At 23.8% G+C, this 19,382-nt stretch overlaps 1 protein-coding gene and 1 long non-coding RNA gene across 2 annotated transcripts; one reads left to right on the top strand and one right to left on the bottom strand.

The window, feature by feature from the left end:
- Positions 1–523: 523 nt before the first annotated feature.
- Positions 524–8,079, bottom strand: LOC145945597 (aminopeptidase N-like). Its single transcript, XM_083054655.1, has 9 exons — positions 8,035–8,079; positions 7,493–7,643; positions 7,106–7,184; positions 5,081–5,451; positions 4,100–4,389; positions 2,807–3,006; positions 1,058–1,423; positions 886–958; positions 524–650 (listed from the first exon to the last, which is right to left on the bottom strand). Exons 1-9 carry the CDS (start codon positions 8,062–8,064, stop codon positions 528–530), a joined length of 1,683 nt encoding a protein of 560 aa, XP_082910781.1. The 5' UTR covers positions 8,065–8,079; the 3' UTR covers positions 524–527.
- Positions 8,080–15,491: 7,412 nt separating this feature from the next.
- On the top strand, positions 15,492–16,885 carry LOC145945731 (uncharacterized). The gene is made up of 3 exons (XR_014426900.1): positions 15,492–15,648; positions 16,230–16,494; positions 16,647–16,885. It is a non-coding gene; the product is annotated as an uncharacterized LOC145945731 (long non-coding RNA).
- Positions 16,886–19,382: the final 2,497 nt, after the last annotated feature.

The following is a 19,382-nucleotide window of genomic DNA, read 5'->3' on the forward strand; positions in this document are numbered from 1 at the left end:
TTAATATTAATTGTTACATTAAATGTATTAATTAAATATTAATAAGTTAACAAAATATTAATGTCATCAGCTTTATATAGGTTAATTTTAATGTATAATATTTGTTTAATATATCTGCGTTTTAATATTTAATATATTTAATAGAGAATTATATAAACAGTATATACATAATGTTATATATAGATATACATTATATACAGTTATATACTTATGTATATGCATGTATATGTATAATAAACATTGCGTAAATATAATGTTTAATCAAATATTAAAACGGAATAATATAAGAGTCAAACAATAGAATTACAAACAATTAAACAATATTAATTGAATGTGATATGTAAAAATAATAAATAATGTATATATAAGTAATAAATATAAAAGATATTATAAATATATAAAAATATTATTTTAAATGTTTAAACTGTATTATTCGATCCTCTATAATTTTCTATAAATTAGGCGAGTTACTTGAAATTGTTTGTGTATTTGCTGAAGTTAAACTTTTGACGATATAGTTAGATGTATTAAGGGTTTGCATACATATTTTCATAAAATTTCACCTGACTGAACAGCTTCTCAGAACGTTCTCTTAACTTGTATTCAACACTCGAAGTAAATTGCTCATTATTCATTGCAAATCTTTGTATCTAAAATAAATTTTATTTTTTATTTAGGCAGTAATTTTATATAATTAGTTTATAAAAAGCAAGTGTGACAATTTTTCGAATTATTAACATAAATATCAATGCATATGTAAGATATCTAAGGTAAAAAGAAAAAAACGTACGTTATATACGATATAAGACATTTGAAACATTTTGATAAAAAATTAATAGCACAATAAAAAGTTTATAAAATTTTTTTGAAATTTATAAAATTTACCTGATCAAGTTGTCTCTCAGAATATGCATTGTTAATCAGTACAATTAATACTACTACATTCATGGTGACTAATCTATGAGAACAAAATAATATGTAGAGATTTTTAATTAACGATAATAAATTCTCAAGATTATAATAAGCAATATATTGTTATAAAAAAAAAGCTTATTACCTGACATCCATATTTTTATAATGGTCCAATATTTCTCTAAGTATTGCGGTGCTCTTAGCATGTCTCGCAAGAGTAGAAAGAAAAATATTAAATGTGAAAGCATAAACTTTACGATGTATTACTTCTTCTTGTATTTTACGTTCCTTATTCTTTATCATCAAAAAATGTATAAATGACGGTGTGAAAGCCTGCAGGTAATAAAGAATAAGTTCGGGATTTTCGGAACAACTAAAGAATTCCACTATTTTATGATCAGATTTTTTTTTGTATATCTCAATTGCTTTGCTGAAGAATACATTGCGCCATACAGTATCGTCCAATTTTAAACTATTACAATATGTCCATTTTTCCCATCCAAGCAAAATTCTACGACATACAGAATATAAATATTTTAGTGTTTAAGGCTCCTGGGTTCTCGCCGCGGCCATATTAGATTGACGTCAGAGGCGAGAAGTACACGCTGAAAATTCTTATAGATGTCATTTTTCTATGAAAAGATATTTTGATACAACAACTACTTCAGATGGCTTTAGCACACTTTTAAAATACCTCGGAAACTATTTCCCTTGACACTCAACCAACAACCGTAAATAAATGATCGTGACTTCACTATCAGACTTTGTCATGCGGAATGACTGCGCATGTACAAAGGCCAGAAGGACTAGGCCTCATATTACAGTCATTTTACAGCTGTTGATTGATTATAAAGCGAAAAGAATAGTTTTCGAGTTATGTTAAGAGTGTGCTGAAACCATCTGAAATGTTTCATCGAAATATCTTTTTATTGCGAAATAGCATCTAAGAACTTTTAGAGTATGTTTTTTCGCCTCTGACGTTATATATATATATATACAATTCCAACATGGTCGGTCATAAGCTAAGAGCCTAAACATATTTATTATCGATAATTAGCATATAGTCATTTTATTTATAAAAATCAAAAAAAAATAAATTCAATATAATCAGATATACATATATATAATTATATTAAAATATAAATAATAATATATGTGTATAATAATAATAAATATAAATAATAATAATAATAATAAATATAAATAATAATAATAATAATATGAAATATAAATAACAATAATCAATTCAATTTTTTTAATGCCACTACCCTAATAACTGTTTTATGTAAATAGATTCCTTGTTACATTCTGCATAAAAAATTATAAAGATAAAATTGAACAAGTTATTTTATATCCTAATCTGACATATTTTAATATAAAATACAAAATATCGCGTAAAATATTTAATTTTTGATAATTTTATCTTATTACTTTATGTACAGAATAATTAAATAAATTTTGCAAAAATATTTTTTATTTTATATCAAATTATGTAAAATTAAAATATTAAATATCTCGTAAATCGTTCCATTTTTGGCTATTCTACCTTATATTTGTTATACAGAATATTACCTGAGATCTATTTACATAAAAAATTATTTTTCTTATATATACAAACATAAATTATGCAATATATAAGAAATACATATACATATATACGCATATGTATATGTATATACATATAGGTATGTATATTATATGTACATTTATACATATATATATATTTTATATATAAGTTGACATATTTTACATACATATATATGTATAATTATATACATACATTTATGCATGTATAATTATATATGAACTTTCTTCTTTGATAACATATCAAATATACTTAAAAAATTTAAAAAAGGGGTTTATACAAAAATATAATAATTAAATTAAAATTTACTTATTTTTTACAGGATTTTCTAGATGCAATTTCATTTGACTTTTGGCCTTTTCCATACATAAGGTATTATTCATAATGCAGCTCCATTTTGCAAGTTCCTGTTTTAAATATTTATCAACATCTTTTTTGGTGGGTGCCATTTGATCGTATATATTCTGTTCTATCTGCCTAAACAGGCTTCTTATTTTCCCTAATATTGTCTGCATTTTGATAATAAAAAATATTTTTCCATTAAATTATTTACAAAGACAAATATAATATACAGAATATTTCAGGTAAAATAGTAAATATTTTAAGAGCTTGCAGTATTGATTATCCTGAGTAAAAGAATTCATATAAACATATATATTTATTATTATTATACTGAAACATCTTAGCAAATTTATTGTATACATTCTAATTTATTACAACAATTTTATTTTAGAATGTAATAAAATAATTTTTTTTTAAGAAATGTTCTCCGAATTAATCAATCTCTTAAATAATCGTTGTTGTGTACTGTTTAAATATTCTTCTGAAAATATATCCTTTTATGTAATTCTTTTTTAAATATTAAGTTATTGCATGCATAATAACAAATAAAAATTTCAATTTTGTACAACATTATTATGTAATACACGCGTTTTCAAATGAGATAATTATTATTATATTCTTTTAAAATCATTTAAAAAACTCAGTTTTTATTAAAAAATGTATTTGTAGAGTAATAAATAAGATTTCTGTGTTTAAAAACATACTACATTAATGTAATTATGCTATTCTTCTTATATATTTTTATATTTCAAACTTTTGATTTGATAGGTTTGTAATATATCTTTAAAATAAATTTTCTAATTTTAATTAATTTGTTTGTATTTTATGTTTTATGCTATATTATGCTAAGACGGTATATTTTTAATTAATTTTTCCTATATATTTTATTTACATATCGATTATTAAAGATAGTTTTATATACTTACACATATAAATTTACTAATGCATATTTAGTTCATTGCATGTTACATGTCAGATTTTTAAGTATTTTATAATCTAATGAAAATTTTTAATTAACATTATTTTTATAATTGAATTTTTTTTTTTTTTTACAGACACTTAAAAATAATTTTGTTTATTATATACATAAATTTGTCAATGCACATTATATACCTAGTTTATTGCATTTCAAATATCAATGTAAGCAATAAATATTCAATTTTTTTTACTTTGAAATATTTTTAATAAATATCAAATACTTATCAATGTTTTTGATCTCTCTAACATAATTTTATCGATAAACTTTATAACTGGCAATACCTTGAATACTTCTGGAAGTTGGTCTCGAGCATTTGAAAATGGAATAATATTCGACATATATTCCAGAGCTTTGAACATAGGATACCATGCTACATAATCCTTCTCTTGCCATAAATAGCTCGAGAGTTCCCAAAATATGGAGAAGTTAAGTTTTCTCTGTGTCACTAAATGGAATGCGTCATCGATGATTTGGGCACGATTCAGAACATGTATATTTGAATATTTTTCAGAATTCAAATAACGCGCAATTATCATCCAATTTTCAGTATCATAGTTGACGCGATAATATCCTGTTATACGAGATATAGATTTTATTAATAATTATATGATAATAAATTTTACTAACAATATTATTGTTAAAAATAAATATGTAGTATATTAAATATATTAAATATAATATAATAAATATAATAAATACATAATATAATAAATATAATATAAATTAATAAATTTTATTAATAATAATATAAATTTGATTGATAATTTTTGCCAATATATGTAATAAGAAATATTTCGAGTATATATGTTTTTTATTTTCTGATGTTTTAGGGCGTATAAATTGTATTAGAAATGGGGCGTATATGTATATATTTTATAGTAAATATAATAGAAACTATATATTATATATATATATATATATATATATATATATATATTATTAATTATAAAATAATTTTCTGTCGATAATTGAATAAAAGAATAAAGTCTTGAAAAATTGATTGATGTATTAAAAGAATTGTATAAATAGAAACTGATTATAACTGGAAAAATAATATTTATATGCAAAGTGTGTTTAATCATGAATTTTACAGAAATATTGCGAAATACTTTAAAAGAATATTTTATTATTTATAATATGTGCAATATAATTACAATTCTTATATAAGAATATAAGAAACAAAATAAATGAAAAAAATATATTTATTGCATAATAAAAGAGTAAGAGTATATATTAACTTTATGTTTTAATTTAATACTTACCAATTTGTTGTAAGTTGACAATAATCCATCGCTTTGGATAAAGAAACTGAATTTCTAACTTTGGATTTGACTGAGTTAAATAATCAATATTTGAAGCAGTTATGTTAAAATTGATTGTTGATTCTTTAGTAAATGTCACAGGTATAAAATATGGTTTCTGATCTTTCTCGTCCTGAACCTCTCTTGATATTTTCACGCGATCTCTAGAATAATATCGTATGACATTTATCACGGGACAATGCTGTTGTATAGTCCAAATATTCATCATCTCTTTTACGTCTAACTTGTACTCAGTAAAATTTAATTCATTTATGACAGGCTGCATAACATTCCATAGATCATTGGGATTCGCCGTAGCATGAGAAATTAATCTGCAAAATTAAAAATTGTGACAATTAATAATATCATACATCATTGATTTCAAATAGTATATATAAAATTATGATAATAAATATACTAATTTAAAAAAAATATTTTTTATAAATATTTTAAATCAGACAAAGTGTTTCTCATATAATTTTGGATACTGAAAACGATGCCGTAAGCCAATTTTCAGTACGTCAGGTTTTCTAAATAATTGAGGTTTAACATGCAAAAAATGACTTTTTTGCGATATTTGAGATTTTATGTGAAAAAGGTTAACGTTATCTATAAATTCTTATCAGATGTCATGAATGTATTGTTCATCTTCTATAAAATGCATTTTTTTATTTCGATATCTAATTTTTTAGTCATGTTAGGAAGGATTTAAATACAGAGTTTTGCTGAAATAGCAAATATTCCATCTATAATGAGGCCATATAATACATACTCATAATTTGTAGTTTAGAATTATCGATACACATACATAGTGTTAACTTATTGAGAGATTCTATTGAAAGTATATGTATATAGTGTGTTTCATTTTAATTGTCCACCTTCAATTTTCGAAACAAATGCATTTTCAAAAAAATGTTTCCGACAAAAGTTGTATGATCTAAAGAAGAACAAATAATGATAAAATCAATTTTAAAGAAAAATATATTTTTTTTTTAATTTTTTTTCTCAGGAACATCTCTATATAAAAAATATTTCCCAGCTTGAATCTTGCATAACATGGCTACTAAGTAAGATATGAGGAAATAAAAAAAATGCATTTTATAGAGGATGAACAACATATTCATAATTAAACTTTCCAAATAATGTAAACCAATTTTACAAAAAAAATCTTTAATATTGCATAAAGAGAATTTTTTATACATTAAATCTCAATTATTTTAAAAATCTGAAAGTGCTAGTAAAATTTGGTTTGCGACATCGTTTTCAGTATCCAACAATCTATAAAGAAAACACTGGTTTAAAATAATTTTTGGCTAGTGATTTTTATTTTCATTGATACAGCTAGCATAGCTGTAACATTGATTAATGTTGATTTTCACGAAAGTCAAGTGGTTTTAATCAGATTGTCAGTGATAAGTGTTGAAAAACTGTGATGAAGTAAAGAACGAAATAATTTTCTAATAATTTTTATACACACACATCGTACAAAAATAATCCACATTTTTTAAAAATAATTATGTATCAATAAATTGCATAAAAATTATATTATCACTGTTGTGTGTGTGTGTGTAATTGTATTCCTTAAATTCATTATCTTATTTTTTATCTTATTTTTTATCTTTTTTTTTATTATCCTATTTTTATATTAATTTTCTTATATTTAAAAAAGCTTAAAATATGCATTTAATTGTATAGTAAATATTTATGTATATGCGTTTTTTTATTATATTTATATCTGTTTTTCTTTATTTATTAATTAACAAAGTTAACTTTTGAACAATATTTAACAATTTTTTCATTTTTAATGTTTGTTACTTACGCAAGTTTGCATAGTCATTGAATACACTTCCATGTATGTCAGCACATGGTTTTTACTCTTTATTAGAAAAAAATTTTTAGGGATATGCTTTTGCTATTATTTTGTATTTACTTTCCTGTGTGTGCGTCTGTATATAATTATTATATTACAATATAAATATTACTTACTTGTTTAAATACATGTAAATTCCCATCCAAAATGCGTGAGGTGGAATTACACTTTTTAGCATGCGCCATATTGCGACTCCTGAAATAAAAATATAAAGTATGTGTAATTACATATATAATATTCTGTTTAAATAAATAAATTACAATCCCCATCGTTCATAAATTTATAAACATGGCTAATATAGTAAGAAATAACTCATATTTAGAACTTTTTAATCTATTCTTAGATATTTATATAACCAGCTATTTAACTATTGTTAAATCATATTATTTACAAATTCTTTTTTATATTTGTATATTCGTAAATACATATATACATTTTATAGTGTATATACATACATATTATAGTCGAATTACATTATAATTCAAATATACATGCAAACATACCTATAAAATGACGAAAAGGAGAAAGTGAATTAATTTTAAATATATAGTTCGAATATTCCTTATAATTGTTTATAGCAAATGGATATAAATAATAAGACTCATGTCGAATTTGAACTACGAACAAGTCCATCATCCGAGAATCTGGAAATGTCTGCAGACAGAAAAAGAAGCTTGGATTAACAATATGAATTAATATAATGCAATTATTTCTAAAACAAAAAACTTTACTATTTTATATTAGATAATTTAAAGTAATTTAATAGTATTTTTACGAGTAATATGTGTAATTTTTTTTATTTGGAGTATAAAATTAAATATATATGTGCAAGATTTATTTAAATTATAATAACATAATTTACATATACTTGTTAACTGTTCTATTAACATTTTTTTAAATAGTTAAGATGGTGTAAGAAATTTTAAAAAATATATATGTATAGGAATGTTCTCTACTTTTAACAAATGACAATTTCAATATTTTCTATACTGACATGATATCAAACGAAATATTTTTATAATTAGTTTAAGAAGTGTAAAACAACCTTGTCGAGAATGTGTGATTCGAGGAACATAATGAAACCTTTGTTTAACCACCAGTAATATCGACATGACGGATTGAAAAAATCACCAAACCAATGATGTATTATATCATAAGCTATTGAACGCATTATTTTAGTTTTAAACTCAACAGGATGTAATTCTTCATTGTAGATAATTTCTGTCTCACTGAAAATTGTACGTAAATGAATGCGTTTATGTCGAAACTTTTTGTTCTAATTGCTTAGTTTGCTTATATAAAAATTAAATATGATGTATATTTATTCAAAGAATATATATAGTTCAAATTTATTATAGGAATTTTATATATACATAGTTCAAATAATATCAAAAAGAAACAGCATTTTAATACACATAAATTGATTAACATTGAAATGAAAGAAAAAATTAATATAAAATAGAAACTTTCTTATTAATTTTGATTTCTTTTTTAACTTTTCCACTCATACAATGAATGCAATTATAAGAAAATAAACACATGGCTTTAGCATTAATCCAAATCAACGATAATTTAAATTCTTAATTTGATACAATAAGTAAAATATCACTGAATATTAAATGTCTATATATATCAAATGGCTCTTACGTGATTAGGATATATGTGTAAGTTTTTTGTAATTTTACTATAGTATTTTACATAGGTTACCATCATTTATTGAAATAACTTATATAAATTATTTTAAGTATTAATATAAGCATATATTTCTAAAATTTGAGAAATTCAGACTAAATAAACATAGTTAAATGCTGCAATACACATATATCTCTACTTAAATAATCAAAAAGTCAAAAAATATATGTAGAAAAATTCATGTTTGGAATTTTTAAATTTTGAAAGCAAAAAATAATATTATATTTTAATAAACTATAATTATAATTTTTTTTTTTAATAAAGATATTACTTGTAAAGAACCAGTCCACAAGTCTGCCTGATTTTGTACTCGAAATTCGGAATAGCCACATAATCTATTTTCGGAACTCTTTTCAAAAACATCTTCCAATGATTCTTTTCCAAATACATAGTTACATTTCCAGCAACATCTTGCGCCAATTTCACGTGGGGTATCAATTGCGATCTGCTCCAGATATTGATCACATTCTCCGTGGAATTAAGAACTCGTTGCAGATCGGACACTACAATTCCTACATCGTTTACAGAAATTTTAGGTGTCATGTGGAACTGTGTACGCATCATGGAATTATTTATAGGTTTGTATCCTTGTATCGGCATATTCGATAAAGCGTTGAATTCTATATTGTGTTCTACTGTGATGTTAAAAGTGGCTCTTAATTTCGGATCGTCCCAACACGGAAATAATTGTCGAGCATTTCTGGGTTGGATTAAAGTTGCGAATAACCACCTAAATTTTAAAGACAAATGCTTTAAATTAGATAACGACAAATTTTCATCAGTTGTTGTATAAAAATATTAAAGATTACAGAATATACCAGAACAATTTATAAATAATGTTTACAAAATATATTATTTGGCATATCCAGTGTTGTGCTTAAATGATTTTAAAATTAGCTAAATAAAGATAAGATAAAAATATGTAAATTTAACTTAGATAAAATAAAAATGATTTTGTTTTCAAATATATCTGAATAAACGATAAAATATTTAAATAAAATATAAAATATGTAGATATAAGATAAAATTATATGGCGATTCATCTAGATAACTTCCAAATAATATTATTTTTTAAGCGTTATGTAAATACAGTTAAAAAAAATGTAAATTATAAAAGGGATATAAAAATATATTCTTATTTTTATTTGTAAGTTTTCTACGCTTACTGCTTAAGTTCTACTACTTAAGTATTTTTATGTGATATAAACATTATTCTAGATAAATTAGTAAACATAACACATTTTTGTTCACGCACGCACACACACACACACACACACACACACACACACATATTAGCTTACATTTAATATATATTATTCTTATTATTTACTTACCCTTTATCTCCATTTTCTTTTATATAGTTAGTTCGCAAAAGCTGACGAGTTAATAAGACTTCATATTTCATGTACAGAGTGTAAACTCCACAATCTAAGTTATTTCTAGGCGATAAATGTTCAGCAAAATTGAAATTTACGAAATCCTTAGGATAAGTATATTTATAGCTTGGAATATATTTTATTCCATTAATCGACTTCAACTCCACTTGCATTATATACATGTATTTCGAAATATGTATAGTTATGTTTGATGTTGCGCAACTAATATAAAAAGTGGCATTTAACTCGCCACGAAGCATGTTTCCGTAAATCAGTATTATGTTCAAGTTATAATGAATCGGTAATATACAGGTCGTTTTCGATAAATGGTACTTTGCGTTGTGGCACTTAATTTTTGCGTTTTCATTGGCAAAATTGGCCGTTGCCATTACAATAATATATAATAATACATATAATGACCATTTTAGAAACATCATGTAGGTTTCGTTTCAGATATCTGAAAAAAAAATTCTTTACTAATAATAAGAGTAATTAAACAGAAAACAAAAATAAGGAACAAGTTAAAGAAAAGAATATGCAGAACGTCGACGCATCTTGTGAAAAAAGGATAATACATAAAAATGATTATAGCAACATTTAGAAAGAAATACACAATTTATTTAAATATGTAATTGATCAATTTTTCGAAGAATAACGCACTTGGTCCTAAAAATAGTTGTTTCCTATTAATTTAATTTCTACAACATGAAGCAAATTGATAGGTAAAAGCTATTTAAATTCTTCGTTTTATTAAGAGTTTGATGCAAATAAAAATTAATTTTTTCTTCGAACTAATTTATCGATATTTTATCTATATATTATCGTAACAAATTATTAAGTACTAATTCTTTTTGCGACTTTATTATGACTTTCTCATTTCCTTCCGTGCAAATAAAATTACGAAACGAGGAGTACATGTATTTTGTTTAACAAAATATTATTTATTAACAATGTAATGAACGCAATGTTTGTATTTTTATAAAAATAAATTATTAAAATTCTGTATAACCGTTAAATTATGATTATAATTAAATTAAATTTAAATATTGTATAATATTCGATTTTGACAATCATGTTTTTTTACTTCCAATTTTCAATGGACTAACCAATGCCTGATTAATTTATAGTACATATATAAAACAAAAAATTGTAGTAAATAGAATTAATTGAAAAACAATAATATATATAATATATTATTTATATACTGAAACTGAATAAATGATAAATTAAAATCACCAATAAATGTAATATGATTTTAACTTGTAATATCAAATATTAAATTAACGTTATCAGTTATAGTTTTAGCATTATAGTTATATTGTTTGTATTTCTGATTTTCAAATTGAAAAATCTATAAAAAAATGTTCATTTTACAAGCTTATTTTTAAAAAATTACAAGATTATAATTTTTTGTTTTCTTATTATATTTTAATTCAATTATATTTTTCTGTGCCTTGTGTATTTTATAATATTATATAAATCAATTCAATTAAAAAATAACAAAATTTTTTTTCATAAATATTAAAATCCGAAGTATATAATGTTAAGTTTTGCACAAAAATGTATAAAATAATATCTCATCTAATAACTAAATTTTTCCGTTATAATTTCATGTATGTTTATCAATATGTTATTATCATCAGAATTATATGTGTCACTTATAAGTCATGTTTACAGTAATGAAACGGATAACAAAGAATTAGCTGTTGCAAAATTAAACTTAATTCAAATTTTGTCGTTGTAAATTTTATGAGCAAATCAAACTAAACTTTTACTTTCTATTAGCATTTATAGTTTTATAAACGGTTTTTTTTTAGAAGAATTAATATCCAATATATATTTGTTTCTTTCTTCATATTTATGACATATTTAATTTAACATAATGTTACAAAACACATTAACTCTCGATATTCATTAGAGATAAAATGAACTGAACAAAAGGCATACAAAATTTTTTGTTAATTTTTAATTTGTTATAGGAAAAAATAATTTAAAATATGTTGTTACCACACCTAAATGTTTTTAACTATATATTATGCAGAGAATAGAGATAATTGTTGAAATGAAAACGAACATTTTTTCTTAGAAACTAAATAAACTATTCTTTAAGTATATCTTCTATATACATAGTTTTATATACATTTATTTTGAAAGAAATATCCAAATATTCTGTAGTTGACTTACCTGTTTGTTGAATCACAAACGTTATTTTAGCCAAAAGTGCGTCGCTCTATCTTGATTTCACTTCTTCAAAGTACTGTCGGAGACTGACAACTTTGCGATATGATAACATATGAAATACATAAGATGTCATGTAAATAAATCTACAAGGTTACACGTAACAAGAGTCTCATTTGATTGTACTAGATCAATAGGAATCAAGATATGATTAAACAGTTTCCAAAAAATACTTTGACTTTAACATTTAAGATTAAATGACTTTTCTCGAAATAAAGCATTCGAAAAATTAAATCAAAAAATTGTATATTCTATACGCATTAAGAAATGTATTGTTTAATTTTTGTTCTACTAATTTTTGTACAAGTATAACGTTTCACATTTTTCTATTTTTACTTTTCTTCTTTTTTATATATCTCTTTCTTTTTTATATATTTTATATATTTAATATTCTTTAAGAAACTTTTTTTTAACTGTACTAAATTTAATAAAATACATTCTCATTTTGATGTGATTTTGATAAAATAAAACCTGCTTCTATTTCAATGATATATACGATCAGCAAATACAAATGGAACAGAAATGCTTTACTAAATATGAGTGGACAGAAAAGAAATACAAAATAATTAGTTTTAAAAGCACAATCTTGTGAAATAAAAAAATTTTTAAGTTTTGTATATGCATAAAAAATAAAACATAAATTCACGGCAATATTACTCACCAATTTTATATATTTAAGATAATATAAAACAATTTCTTAGACAATACAGAATAAACATACAAAAATACATATTTTTGGCATAAAATTATTATCGCATTTAATCTCATTAATATAATGTTTGTTATTTTTACAGATTTAAATATAATTAATATATAAAATTTTACATATATTAACAATAAAATTGTAATTATTATAAGAATTAATATAAACTAGTAATTTAATATTAATTACTATATTATTGTTAATGTTATGTAAATGTATTAATTAAATATAAATTATAGACTATATCAAAATATTAATGTTTATATGTACAATATATATTAATATTTTGTATTTAATTAATATATCTGTGTTTTAATATTTGCTAGTTTATATAAACAATGTATATTATATTATACATATGTATATATGTATAATAAATATTGCATAAATGTAATTCAATGTTTATATAAATATTGAAATTAAATATTATAATAGTCAATTTAACATTTAAGATATCAGAAATATAATTATAAACAATGAAGAAAATAATTAAAGTTAATATATAAGTATAAAATAATATTGTATAATAAGTAAATGAGATATATAACTATATAAATATATGTAAAATATATAGGGGAAGGTTGCCTATATTGGACCAGTTTTCAATTTTTTTTTCATAACTTGCAGAAACTTAATAAAAATGGATTATAAACTGATTGGGATTTATCTTTGATCTGTTGGTAATATTTTATATTTTTTTGAGATTTTTTGCACAACAATTTCTATTGCGGATTCGTCTTTTTTAAAACCTCTGCAAATGGTACAATTTTGGCAACTGGTTGCCAAAATTGTACCATAGGGTTTTTCAAATTGTACCGTGTTTCCTTTATCGTACCGATATGATTTAATTAAAAACTGTGAAGGCATAAAAATAAAATACAAACAATTTGAATAAATACATGTTTACTTGATATCACAGTTCGTGTATATAACAAAAAAAAAAATTTTTTTATTAAAAAATAAACATTAAAATTACAAAAATGAAACATTTTCGTTTCTAAAAACTTAACTTAAAAATCAATTAAGATCACAGCTTGTACCTATACAAAACTAAAAAAAAAATTTTTTTAATTAAAAAATAAACATTGAAATTACAAAAATAAAACATTTTCATTTTTTAAAATTTAATTAAGAAATAAACAACCATTAAACAAAACTTTGTTTTTCAATTAAAACAAAAAATTAATATAGCTAACACAAAAGAAATCAAATGAACGCTTTATAGAGAACAAAAGTCACAGATGTACTCTTTTCCGGGAATAATGTTAGCACAAGAAAAAGAAGAGAAATTGTATCCTACAATTCCTAAATTGTACCGATACAATATAGGCAACTAATAGGTGGTACGATTTAAGAGACTAGTCGTGTTTTTCAAATTATGGTAGCAAAATATACACAGAGTGAGGCTATGTCTAAACTATGCCATACAAATATGCCAATTTTAATGTAGTATAAAAATGACAAGCAGTTAAATTAATACACCTATTGAAACTTTTTAAATGCCTTATGTAAAAGTGGGTAAAACTTGCTTCTAAAACTAAAAAAACTTTTATTTGATCTTTTTAAACAAATGCTTTCGTGGACAAACATTCGCTTCCGTGTACTAACCTTATGGCGTTAGGTGAACCTCGCATAATACACAAGTGGCGCTAGGCCTTCGGGGATTCTATGAAATATAGAAATGGTACAATTTAAGAGCCGGTACAATATCGGCAACTTTCCCCTATTATCAATATATTTATGATTATGGTATTTATTATTATTTATTTTAAAATTGTACATTTACAATTTTTCCATCTTTTGTTTTCATTATATTTCTTTAAACATTTATGTATTGTCACAATTGATATACATAAATGTATATGCGTATATATAAAGGTGCGTACTGACTTGAGCATTTTTCGCGCACGAACGATTTGCGCGCACGCATGCTCTAGTGTAGACGCAGCATTATTGTTTCAACGCACATTCTGAGCACGCACGAATGCGATCCGTCGCTTGTCGATTCATCAAAAGAATTACGTGCGAATCGATGCTCAGTCTGGTCGTGTTTGCGGAATTAAAACAAATTTAAATAAATTAATTGTGCTATTAATTAAATTAATAAAAAATTAATAAAATAATAATTAATATAATTAAGAAAAAATTAATTTTGCTATTAATGAAATTAATTTATTAATTGCTTTATATTCAATCAATTAATTTTGCTATTTCTTGATTTATTTTCGGCAAAATTTTTTTATTTTGAAAAAAAAAATTAAGTAATGGTGGTATTTAAAAAAAAATAAAATTAAAAAAATTTTGTTCTCATAACTTTAAAGTACTCTTCAAGCCATTAAAATTTGTTGTACGTCTTTTTTTTCTACCTCTTATAGTTTACCAGATATTCGATCCTAAAGAAAAATACCGTTTTTCTTTAAAGGGGTGTTTCACCCCTTAAAACTCAATATCCGCACATATAAAAAAATACGTGTCTTTTATTTGTGTATTTAACAACATATTTGAAGAAGAATCAAATCGGTTCCGGACAGTTGTGACATGTTCCTTGTTAGCATCAAATATAAAATTTTCGATGACATCCTTGCAGTGTACCATAAATAATATTAACGCTCTAAACACAATAACGGAGATGATCGATTATCTTATAAAGGTATCGTGATCGTATTAATAAATTCATTTTATACAATAAAAAAAAATATATATATATACCAGGTGTCCCATTTTAAAGGACCCACTCAAATATCTCATTGTCAGAAACATTGCGTTAAATCGAAAAATGTTTCCTACAAAAGTTGTAGGGTTTCGAGGGGGACATAACATAGTAATATTCATTTGACCTTGGGCGGCATCTCCAAGGTCAAGTGAAGGTGAGAAGGTGAATTTTGAAGAAAATAAAAAAATTCTTCAGATAAAAGTTGTTCAAATTAATTAGTGGAAAAAGATGTTATAATAAAAAATATGGGTTTCCATTAAAAAAATTTATTCTCACCTTCACTTGACCTTGGAGACGCCGCCCAAGGTCATATGAATATTACTATGTTATGTCCCCCTCGAAATCCTACAACTTTTGTAGGAAACATTTTTTGATTTAACGCAGTGTTTCTGAGATATTTGAGTGGGTCCTTTAAAATGGGACACCCGGATGTATATATTTTTAAGTATAATAGATATAATTTTTTTAAATAAAATTGATATAAAAGTTTATCGTGAATTGTTACAATATTTTTATAGCACATATCATCAAGACTGAAAGATGAGAAAGATTTTGTAATGGTAGGATACTCTTTTGGATCTATCATCGCAATTGAATTAACAAGAAGATTGGAAGCTATGAATTTTAAAGGACGACTAATAGAAGGGAAGATTAAATGGAAAAGTCTCGATCGCCCTCGCCTCCAAATCTTGTAGTGTTATATCAGAGATGACAGGGGAGAGCGGAGAGCCCATTGGCATGCCGAACGTCTGTTGGTAGAACACTCCATCGAAAAGAAAAAAGGTGGAACACAAAACAAAACGTATTGCCATTAAAATCTATATAATTATAATTTATAATTATACGACTCTATATGGGTTTTTAACTTTAATTTTTCACTGATGCAAATTTCTACTTTCACATGGAGCAATTTTTTTATATCATTATTCTTGTAGTACAATTCTACATGGATTTGCAATGTGGACGATTCTATATGGGTTTGCAATGGGTAATTTTTTGTAACTGGCGTGCCCATACTTGGCGCCATTTTTTTTAATGGTAAGTTTTTACAAGTTATGTATTCTTAATGAAGAATATATAGTGATTGTTGAATGGAAGAGGCTCAACCGTAAAATTTTCTTTCTTCTAATGTTTTAATTCGCTCGATTTCTTTATAAAGATATCTCAAACTACTGGAGAGCAAATCAAATTAAAAGAATTTTAAAAAATGTTTGTAATTGTATTGTCAAAAATTGTTAAATAATATAAAACGAGTGAAAAGAATTTAAAATTTTATTAAATAATACAAACTTCAAGTTTCATTTTTTTTAAAGCACTTCGATAATTTTTATTAGCTGCATTATAAGTATTTAGTTCACAATTCTTTTCTATTTTTTTTGTGCCGTTTTTTCTTTCATTGAATGCCCAATATAAATTATTCATTCAATTCAAATTAACATTTTGCACATGTTATTAATGTTTATGCAATATTTATGTTTCCGGAGTTATGCCGGATGCAATACGGAATTATGAATATTTAAGTGGAATTTTGAATATCAAAGTAGATACGATAACACAAGAGACCTTAAATGTTGCAACATAATGATTATAAACAATATAGATAAGATTACTATACATTGTAATGCATCAAAAAATTATACAGGGTGAGGAAAAAGTATGGCACCAGTAAAATATCTCGAAAATAAAGGCTTTTTGAGAAAAATGTTTGAATAAAAGTTGTAGGGCTTTAAGTGGTACATTACATAACAATATTATTATAACCTTGAATAAAGTTGTCAAGATCACGTGAAGGTCACCTTCAATTTCTTAAATAAAACTCCCTGCAAACGATCAATTAATTTTAAAAGAATTTAGTTTTGACGAGAAACAAGACTTATTTCCAAAAAAAGGAAGAAATAAATGAGTTCAAAAAATATAAAAATATAAAAAGTATAAAAATATAAAAATATAAAAACAAAAAATATATAAAAAATATAAAAAATATAAAAAAGACTCCAAAATTATTTTTTATTTTATAGCTATTTGTTAAAAATATATTATTTATGTAGTATTAAATAATTAAATTGATTAAAAATTTGATATTATTCAGTTTTTGACTGAAATTTGGCTGAAATTCCAATTTCGTTTGGAAAAAATATTCGTTTACAAGTGGATCCCATTGCGATCCCAAAATTCCTTTATGGGACCATATTCTACATATATTGAAGTATTTTTGAGAATTTTTTCAGATTTTTAAAAGTGGATATAATTTTTCATTTATTTACTTAAAACTAAAAAATTGATTCTTTTCATACTATTAAATTTTTTTCAGTAAAATTAACCTTTTCATCTGAAAGTACGGAAAAAATCCTTAAAAAATCATATCGACAAAAATTTTGTATATTTTGTAATTTTAGCTACAAAAATACCAAAAGAAGAAAAATTTCTTAAAACGTTCTATCTCCAATACCTTGGCTGTAAGGCATATAATACTTATTTTTTTAAGCTTTAATCATACAATATGTGCACTAACAGATTTTCACGATTATTTTAAAAATTTCAAGCAGTTTATTTTTAGGTGGACCCTTTTCACATGGAATGCTATATACATATATATTTTTTTGAGAAACTAATTTATTTAATGTATTTTGCAAGATAAAAGTTACATGATTTCTCGTCTCTGATGTTCAATATGACTGTAGTCAGGAAAGTAGTAGGGAAAATATATATATTTCTCAATAAATTATACTTTTTTAAGTTTACATATAGAAGAAAGATTTTATATTTGATGTATTATACGACTTCTGACCATAAAGGATCACGCACTAATTATATAAAAAAAGTGGCCGCCGTTAAAATTGAACCATACTATAGAAAAGTGTACTTTGTGTGATGCCGATCAGAAATTCAAATAGGCACGACCTTCAAAATATACTAGTTTTAAACTACGAGCCCGCATAAATGTAATATTTTTGCTCATTTTTAGACAAAAAATAGAAAACTGTGTGCTCGTAGCTTAAAAACTAGCATATTTTGAAGGTCATGCCAATTTAAATTTCTGATCGGCATCACACAAAGTACACTTTTCCATACTTTTGGTCAATTTTAATGACGGCCACTTTTTTCATATAATTAGTGCGTGAAAATTTTATTATACCCATAAATATTTTAATAATAAATCTTTGATTACACAATACATTATTTTAAAAAAGTTTAATCAAATTTGGTAAAGTGGACAGAGTTGCTAGAGATGACAAAGTAAAAGTGAGGAAGGGGGGAGTGACGAAGGAAATGAAGCATATCATCGAATTGCGTTTATTGTTGTGTTATGTGCAACTGTTTAACCTTTACCATACAGATATGCAAATGCTGAAAAGAGAATGATTGAATGAAAAGAGAAGATTATATATACACAAGGTCATAATTAAAATTTTAATTACAAATCAAAAATGAGCGTACGAAAATTATCATATATAAAACGCACGAAAATAAATGTTTTAATGCATAGAATAATTTTCATAAGTTTATATATATATGAATAAGTTATTGCAAATTTCTTTAGTCGAGGCTTATAAAAATTATTTTATGGATGAAAAATTTATATGTTTTAAAAATAATAATTTTGCAAACATTTTTATATTATTCTTTTATGCTAAGTTTCAAATGTTGTGGTTAAACCTTTTATTCAACTT

The sequence above is a fragment of the Prenolepis imparis genome, unplaced genomic scaffold (genome assembly GCF_030444845.1).
Source record: "Prenolepis imparis isolate NDT839.2.m4 unplaced genomic scaffold, iyPreImpa1.0 SCAF_14, whole genome shotgun sequence".
Taxonomy (NCBI): Eukaryota; Metazoa; Arthropoda; class Insecta; order Hymenoptera; family Formicidae; genus Prenolepis; species Prenolepis imparis.

What these genes read in the sequence shown, in the direction of transcription:
- LOC145945597 (XM_083054655.1), bottom strand. Translation starts at nt 8,064, where the DNA reads ATGTTCCTCGAATCACACATTCTCGACAAG. An exon ending in TGTCAACTTACAACAAATTG is followed by an intron (nt 4,390 to 5,080) that starts GTAAGTATTAAA and finishes CTCGTATAACAG; the next exon opens with GATATTATCGCGTCAACTAT. An exon ending in GAAAATCCTGTAAAAAATAA is followed by an intron (nt 1,424 to 2,806) that starts GTAAATTTTAAT and finishes TGTATGTCGTAG; the next exon opens with AATTTTGCTTGGATGGGAAA.